The 8,941-nt window shown below is 57.3% G+C and overlaps 1 protein-coding gene across 1 annotated transcript; it reads right to left on the bottom strand.

Annotated features, from left to right (window-relative positions):
* Positions 1–403: 403 nt before the first annotated feature.
* On the bottom strand, positions 404–8,369 carry dbpb (D site albumin promoter binding protein b). The gene is made up of 4 exons (XM_088619689.1): positions 7,757–8,369; positions 4,964–5,362; positions 2,951–3,195; positions 404–2,355 (listed from the first exon to the last, which is right to left on the bottom strand). The coding sequence occupies exons 1-4, from the start codon at positions 7,863–7,865 to the stop codon at positions 2,140–2,142; spliced, it is 969 nt and encodes a 322-aa protein (XP_088475815.1). The 5' UTR covers positions 7,866–8,369; the 3' UTR covers positions 404–2,139.
* Positions 8,370–8,941: the final 572 nt, after the last annotated feature.

The raw sequence follows: 8,941 nt of genomic DNA, 5'->3' as shown, positions 1-8,941 counted from the left end.
GTGTCAGGTGTTGTTTCCCATTACCTTGTTTGGACGCAGGAGTGAACCCCAAGGCTGCAGGCCGTGAACTTTCCTCCCCAAGCCACAGTGCTTTGAGGGCTCATGGGAAGTGTAGTTTACTGTAGAACTGGCCCACACTCTCAGGTCACTCCGAACTCCAGCCAAGCAGACAGGCAGCTCACAGCACTGAGATCACACCTACTGTCTGTTTCTCACACTCACACACTCGCACACTCTCTGTCACTCTCACAGACAGGCAGCTCACAGGGCTGAGATCGCTTCTCGCACACACACAGACAGAGCTCCCGTGGGGATGAGACGTCGTCTTTGGAAACGGATTCGCTGGCGGAGGACGGGGGAGAAGGCTGGCACACGCACAGGGCGAATAAAGCGTGATCTCTACTGGTGAGAAAGGATAATCCTTTATTTCCGTATTGACAGTCAGATTACATCTCCCACCACCCCTTTGGGTAAAACAGGTGCAGTTGGTGTTCCGCTCATGGGACTTGTAGTTCATTGCCCACAACGCCAGATGTCACAGTAGACTGCTACATGTAATCCGCTTTTTGAAAGCCAGACTACATTACCCACAATTCCTTCAAGGCAGGAAATTCACTGTGATTAACGATGATGGACAAAAGCCCCATGGGAGTTGTGGTTTGCATAACTAGTTCAAAAGTACCGTGCAGTTGTGTTTCAGCTCCTTGCCTCAGTCTGGACTCCATCTCCCACAATCCCTTGGGGGCCAAGAAGTAGCCTCCAAGTGACTGGAGTCAAAACAGGGCATCACCTCCCATGTCATTTTCTAAATCCCAAAAAAGCAAAACTACATCACCAACAATGCACCTCAGGCAGCGGTGTAATCTCCGTGTGGATGATGCCGGCAGTGAACAGGTTCATGGGAAGTGTAGTTTTTTGTGTTTAAATACAAGGAGGTCGGGAAAATGAGAGAGGGCATTTCTTTCAAAAGTCTCAGAAGAAATGCAAAAAATATCTATATATAATCATGACAACAATAAGAATTAACAATGCTAATAATAACAACAAAAAGGAACAGATAACCATTATTACAAAGGTATTAGAGGGCGGCTTCATGTCTGAGGTAATTCTAACCTGGTGTGTCTTGGCCTCCGGAGAGACAGACACACAGACAAGGAGAGAGACCAGACTAACTCCAGCTCTGACACTCTCCTGTGGCCTGTCTGTGTGTCCTCTGTCCCACTCTGTCTCTGACCCCATCCTGTGTCCTGTCCGTGTGTCCTGTCCCTCTGTCTGTGTGTCCCGTCTCTGTCCCTCTGTCTGTGTGGCCTGTCCTCTGTCCCTCTGTCCCTATGCTCCATCAGACTGCTTGCCATCCCCAATGCCCTCTCTTCACCCCTGTGTCTACTGTCATTCTCTTTCTCTCGTCTCTCCCAAGACCTCTCTCGCCAGCCTGTACCATCGCTGTGCCCAGCACAGAGACAGACACACACTGAGCTAGGAAACAAAACTTAAGATAACCAATTAAGTGCTTTAACGAGCCCACAGCTAAATTAAAATTACACATTTCTACAAATGACCAAATTAAACCTGACCCCCCCCCTCCCCTCCACACAATCTCTCTCCATTGATACAAAATATACAGAATGTTTCCTGGTTAAAAATCACAGCAGGGTCCCATTCTCTCCCTCACTCACACTTCTCACCCCCAATACAAAAATATACAAAAATATTTCCAAAGATTGACTCTGTCCCCTCTCTCTCTTCCCCTACAAAAAATATACAAGATCCTTCTGCAGAGTCTCGTCTCATCCCCCCCCAGAGTCAGACCTCCCCTTCTCCCCCTCCCTCACCTTTCCCCACCTGGCCCCTCCCACTGTCTCCTCCCCTTCTGTCTCCCTCCACTGGCCCCTCCCCCCCGACTCATCCTCCCACTGGCCCCTCCTCCTTGCAGTGGCTCCTCCCCCCATCTCGCCTCCCCCCCTGACCCCTCCCCTCCCAGTGGCTCCTCCTCCCGGTGGCCCCTCCCCTCCCGGTGGCCCGTCACCCCCTGGCTCCTCCCACCGGCCCCTCCTCCCCCTGACCCCTCCCCCGGCTCCTCCTCCCAGCCCCTCCCCTCCCGGTGGCCCCTCCCCTGGCTCCTCCTCCCGGCCCCTCCCCTCACAGTGCTCCGTGCCGAGTCTCGTATTTGTGCAGGATGTTGCGGCAGCGCCCCAGCTCCTTCCTCATGTCGGCCACCTCCAGGCGCAGCGCCGCGTTCTCGCGCTCCAGGAAGGCCGCGCGCACCGAGATCTGGTTCTCCTTCAGCCTCCGCGCGTCTCGCGACCGCTTGGCCGCCTCGTTGTTCTTGTACCGCCGGCTCCAGTACTTCTCGTCCTGCCGCAGACAGGGGGCGCCGAGCGCGCGTTAGAAAGGGCACCCCGACGTTCCTCCCCCCTCTCCCCCCCAGCTCCCCCAGCTCCCCCCTGCTCGCCCTGAGCACACGCCTCGCTCCTGGGGTGGGCAGTCTGGAGGTGGTGGACAGTCGGATGGACGGTCCAGAGGTGGTGGACAGCCATGTGGACAGTCCAGAGGGTGGGCAGTCTGGAGGTGGTGGACAGTCGTGTTGACAGTCCAGAGGTGGAGGACAGTCCGGAGAGTGGGCAGTCCGGAGGTGGTGGACAGTCGTGTGGACAGTCCAGAGGGTGGGCAGTCTGGAGGTGGTGGACAGTTGGATGGACAGTCCAGAGGTGGTGAACAGTCATGTGGACAGTCTGGAGGTGGTGGACAGTCTGGAGGGTGGACAGTTGTGTGGACAGTCCAGAGGTGGTGGACAGTCCGGAGAGTGGGCAGTCCGGAGGTGGTGGACAGTCATGTGGACAGTCTGGAGTGTGGACAGTCTGGAGGTGGTGGACAGTTGTGTGGACAGTCCAGAGGTAGTGGACAGTCGCATGGACAGTCCAGAGGTGGTGGACAGCAGCTGAAAAATCACCTTCTGCTCGTCGGGCACGAGCATCTTCCTGGCCTTCTTGATCATGGGCTGTGGCTTCAGCTCCTCATCGCTGAAGCGATGTCGCCGAGGGTCGAAGGCCTCCTGGCCCGGCACGCTGGACAGCGCCACGTCCGCCGGGTCGGGGTCAAAGTTCACCAGCACCTCACTGCCCCCGCCACCGCTGGGGTCGTGAGTCGGGGGACAGGCTGAGGAGGAGGAGGGGTCAGGAGGAGACGCCTGACCACCTGAAACAGAGGGAGGAGTCAGGGATACAGAGACACTGACTGACTGGACACTACAGCACAGAGACACTGACTGACTGGACACTACAGCACAGAGACACTGACTGACTGACTGGACACTACAGCACAGAGACACTGACTGACTGGACACTACAGCACAGAGACCCTGACTGACTGACTGGACACTACAGCACAGAGACACTGACTGACTGACTGGACACTACAGCACAGAGACACTGACTGACTGACTGGACACTACAGCACAGAGACACTGACTGACTGGACACTACAGCACAGAGACCCTGACTGACTGACTGTAGAGTCTTTCCTCTGAGGCCGAGACACGACCTCTGGACAGCGGCCCAGGCCCAGGCCACCACACGTGGCTGCCTGTTCCACACTCCCACCGCCCTCAGCGTACAGATGCGAGTGAGAGTGAGGCTGTGAGCTCCAGGAGCCGCAGGCAGAGCTGCTGGAGCCCGCTATTATTAATAAGAGTACAAACATGTTGACACTGAACACACTCTGTATGTCTAACACTGCTGTTAGAGACTCCTGTCGCTGCTCTGGCAGCTCTGCAGTGTGTGTGCTAAACCAGGACATCACACCCTGCAGCTCGCTCTCTCTCTCTCTCTCCTGCTTCAACACGTGAACTGCACATGTCCCAACTGTGTGAGAGAGCAGACTTAACAGCACCCAATCACAGAAGAACACTGCCTCTCTCTCCACCTCAATACACACGGCTGTCCAGCGCTTCTGTATTAACCCCTCTCTCTCTCTCAGTGCAGTGTTCATGTACTGGAGTGTCCAGTCAGTGTGTCTGTATTAACCCCTCTCTCTCTCAGTGCAGTGTTCATGTACTGGAGTGTCCAGTCAGTGTGTCTGTATGAACCCCTCTCTCTCTCAGTGCAGTGTTCATGTACTGGAGTGTCCAGTCAGTGTGTCTGTATTAACCCCTCTCTCTCTCAGTGCAGTGTTCATGTACTGGAGTGTCCAGTCAGTGTGTCTGTATTAACCCCTCTCTCTCTCTCAGTGCAGTGTTCATGTACTGGAGTGTCCAGTCAGTGTGTCTGTATTAACCCCTCTCTCTCTCTCAGTGCAGTGTTCATGTACTGGAGTGTCCAGTCAGTGTGTCTGTATTAACCCCTCTCTCTCTCAGTGCAGTGTTAATGTACTGGAGTGTCCAGTCAGTGTGTCTGTATGAACCCCTCTCTCTCTCAGTGCAGTGTTCATGTACTGGAGTGTCCAGTCAGTGTGTCTGTATTAACCCCTCTCTCTCTCAGTGCAGTGTTCATGTACTGGAGTGTCCAGTCAGTGTGTCTGTATTAACCCCTCTCTCTCTCAGTGCAGTGTTAATGTACTGGAGTGTCCAGTCAGTGTGTCTGTATGAACCCCTCTCTCTCTCAGTGCAGTGTTCATGTACTGGAGTGTCCAGTCAGTGTGTCTGTATTAACCCCTCTCTCTCAGTGCAGTGTTCATGTACTGGAGTGTCCAGTCAGTCAGTCAGTATCACTGTGCTGTAGTGTCCAGTCAGTCAGGGTCTCTGTGCTGTAGTGTCCAGTCAGTCAGTCAGTGTCTCTGTGCTGTAGTGTCCAGTCAGTCAGTGTCTCTGTGCTGTAGTGTCCAGTCAGTCAGTCAGGGTCACTGTGCTGTAGTGTCCAGTCAGTCAGTCAGTGGATGGGACTCTGCAGGGGAGTTCTCTCAGGACAGAAGAGGAGATGGGCTCTGTACACAAAGAGCTGTGGGTGTCTGGAACAGACCGCACACCCACCTGAGTGACCGGTCCCCCGCAGACACTCCCCTCCCATCATGCCCTGCTGCGGCGGGAGCGGCGTGGCGGCGGGCGGCGGGGTGTCCATGGCGATGATGAGCGAGGAGGAGGAAGAGGAGGAGGAGGAGGAGGAGGAGGAGGGCGGGGGCGAGCTCTGGCCGGGCGCGGCGGACGGCGGGCTGTGCGCGGGGCCCGGGGGGGTAGCGCCGTGAAGGCAGCCCATGCCGTTCTCGGTCAGGAACTCCTCCAGGTCCATGTACTGCAGCTGGAACAGGCCGCCGTCGCAGGGCAGCGTGCGCTCCCACAGCAGGGGCCCCAGGAACGCCGACTGTGCCGCGGGGCGCGCCGCCCCCGCCCCCGCGGAGGGGTCATCATCCGAGTCTGCCGGCTTCTCCTTCTCTGCAGGAGGTAGAGGGTGATACAGGGTGAGCACTGAGAGTCTGACTGCACTGTCACACCTGGAGCGGATCAGACTGCTGGACACTGGGAGTCTGACTGACTGCACTGTCACACCTGGAGTGGATCAGACTGCTGCGCACTGGGAGTCTGACTGACTGCACTGTCACACCTGGAGCGGATCAGACTGCTGCACACTGGGAGTCTGACAGCACTGTCACACCTGGAGCGGATCAGACTGCTGCACACTGGGAGTCTGACAGCACTGTCACACCTGGAGCGGATCAGACTGCTGCGCACTGGGAGTCTGACAGCACTGTCACACCTGGAGCGGATCAGACTGCTGCGCACTGGGAGTCTGACTGACTGCACTGTCACACCTGGAGCGGATCTGACTGCTGCGCACTGGGAGTCTGACTGACTGCACTGTCACACCTGGAGCGGATAAGACTGCTGCGCACTGGGAGTCTGACAGCATTGTCACACCTGGAGCGGATCAGACTGCTGCACACTGGGAGTCTGACTGACAGCACTGTCACACCTGGAGTGGATCAGTCTGCTGCGCACTGGGAGTCTGACTGCACTGTCACACCTGGAGAGGATCAGAATGCTGCACACTGGGAGTCTGACTGCACTGTCACACCTGGAGCGGATCAGACTGCTGCACACTGGGAGTCTGACAGCATTGTCACACCTGGAGCGGATCAGACTGCTGCGCACTGGGAGTCTGACTGACTGCACTGTCACACCTGGAGCGGATCTGACTGCTGCGCACTGGGAGTCTGACTGACTGCACTGTCACACCTGGAGCGGATCAGACTGCTGCGCACTGGGAGTCTGACAGCATTGTCACACCTGGAGCGGATCAGACTGCTGCACACTGGGAGTCTGACTGACAGCATTGTCACACCTGGAGCGGATCAGTCTGCTGCGCACTGGGAGTCTGACTGCACTGTCACACCTGGAGAGGATCAGACTGCTGCACACTGGGAGTCTGACTGACAGCATTGTCACACCTGGAGTGGATCAGACTGCTGCGCACTGGGAGTCTGACAGCACTCTCACACCTGGAGCGGATCAGACTGCTGGACACTGGGAGTCTGACTGACTGCACTGTCACACCTGGAGCGGATCAGACTGCTGGACACTGGGAGTCTGACTGACTGCACTGTCACACCTGGAGCGGATCAGACTTGAGGACATATCTGACCTTTGCAAAGGCAGAATCATTCTAATTCATACAGCCTGCATGTGTTTGTCAGCTAATACTAAGCAGTTTGTTCTTTTACCACTTTCTTACAGAGCAAAGGACAAAACAAAACACCAGCACAAGCTAAGGCAGAGTGGGGCACACACACACGCACAAACACACACACACAGGCAGAGTGATGCGCACACACACACACAGGCAGAGTGAGGCGCACACACACACACAGGCAGAGTGAGGCGCACACACACACACGCACACACACAGCCAGAGTGAGACGCGCTCCCGTGCGCGCACACGCACACACACAGGCAGAGTGAGACGCGCGCGCACACACACTCACAGGCAGAGTGAGGGTCACACACACAGGCAGAGTGAGGCTGTGAACAAGACAGACTCATACTGCACAGACACGCTTTAAAAATTCATCCCCAGGAGCACTGACACACACTCTCTCTAACAGACACACTGACACACACACACTGACACACACACACTCTCTAACAGACACACTGACACACACACACTCTCTGACAGGCACTGACACACACATTCTGACAGACACACACACTCTCTCTAACAGACACACTGACACACACACACACTGACACACACACTCTCTGACAGGCACACACTCACTCTCTGACAGGCACACACTCACTCTCTGACAGGCACACACTCACTCTCTGACAGGCACACACTCACTCTCTGACACTGACACACACACTCTCTGACAGGCACACACACACACAGACACACACTCACTCTCTGACACACACACAGACACACACTCACTTTCTGACACACACACTCTCTCTGACAGACACACACACAGACACACACTCACTTTCTGACACACACACTCTCTCTGACAGACACACCGACACACACACTCTCTGACAGACACCGACACACACACACACTCTCTGACACTGACACACACACTCTCTGACAGGCACACACACACACACAGACACACACTCACTCTCTGACACACACGCACACACACACTCTCTCTGACAGACACACACACAGACACATTCTCTCTATGACAGACACACACTGACACACACACCTGAGCAGGATGGCTGCTCAGCACACTGACCCGCCTGTGTCCCTCTGGGTCCGGCCAGACCACCCCAGAGAGACCCCTGGAGCGGCCGGGACAGCCCCCTCGGGCCCGAACCCACCTTTGGCGTCCCCGCCCGCCCTGGGCCGCGGCTCGGCCTTCAGGGGCAGCTGCAGCAGGGACTTGAAGTGCGGGTCCGGCGGGACCAGCTGCGGAGCGGGCCTGGCCATGCGGGTGAGTGTGTCAGCGAGCCGCGGGCATGCAGCGGCACGGACGCGCGGGTCGTGGCGGCCGCCCACTCTGCAGCTCGCCGTGGGGGGGGGCTCGGTTCCGGGCAGCCCAGCGGGTCGAGTCTTGCTCGTTTCGCTTCGGGGTTCGGTGCCGGTGCCGGTGCGCGCTCTCCGCCTCTCGCTCAGGTCAACAAAGTTCGCTGTGCGGGTCCGGGTCCGAGCCGAGCCGGTTTTATTCCTTTGCAATCGGAACCGCTCCTCTCCGGTCGCTCCAGCAGCGTGTCGGATCCGTGCGTGGATGCAGACCCACTCGAGGCTTGTCCTCGCAGCAGAGAGGGGGGAGCCCCGCTTCTCTCGCGCTGGAGACACACGGACCCCCTCGCCTGGCAGGCGCGCGAGTCCACGGGACTGCGAGAGCGATCTCGAGACGGGAGAGTCAGCTGGAACGAACACGGGCCGCGGCGGTGACGTCAGCGCTCACGGGCCGCTCCGGGGCCCCGCCCCGCCCCCGGACACGCCCCCAACCCCGCCCCCTCCCCGTTCGGACCTGCGGCCCGCTCGCGCAGAGGCGCCCCGGGACCCCGCGGGTCTGCAGCGACCGCCGACACCCCGAGAGGGGGAGAGCCCCCCCTCCAGCACCCCCCTTCAAAACACAGGGCCCCGGCTTGGCGAGCGCGCAGCAAGAACACGCCCCCCCCCCCCGCGCCGAGCCAACGTCACCGCCCGAGTCCCGCCCAGCCGCTGCGCGCGGCGTTAACCCTTGACTGGCCACGTGCTCCCGCAGCCGGCTCGTGCGTGTCGGAACACGTGGTTCCGCCCGGCCCGAGATCCAGGCCAGCTGCACGAGCACGGGGGTGTGCAATAATAATAATAATAATAATAATAATAATAATAATAATGTTTTTATTCGGAATCTGTCAATTATTTTGGCGAAATCCGTAAAGGCGATGGTCTAAGTGCTCCCCCTGTTCAAGCTGAATTCCTTTTGATTCCATCTCTATGGGGAATTAAAGGAATGGAAAGGCGAGACCTACACTGGGAATCTGTCAAAAGCCTAATTTTCAGCTTTTATCGTC

Source organism: Lepisosteus platostomus, chromosome 25 (genome assembly GCF_059453375.1).
Source record: "Lepisosteus platostomus isolate fLepPlt1 chromosome 25, fLepPlt1.hap1, whole genome shotgun sequence".
Taxonomy (NCBI): Eukaryota; Metazoa; Chordata; class Actinopteri; order Semionotiformes; family Lepisosteidae; genus Lepisosteus; species Lepisosteus platostomus.
Note: the sequence above shows the minus strand (reverse complement) of the source record. Positions and strands in the feature narration are given on the sequence as shown.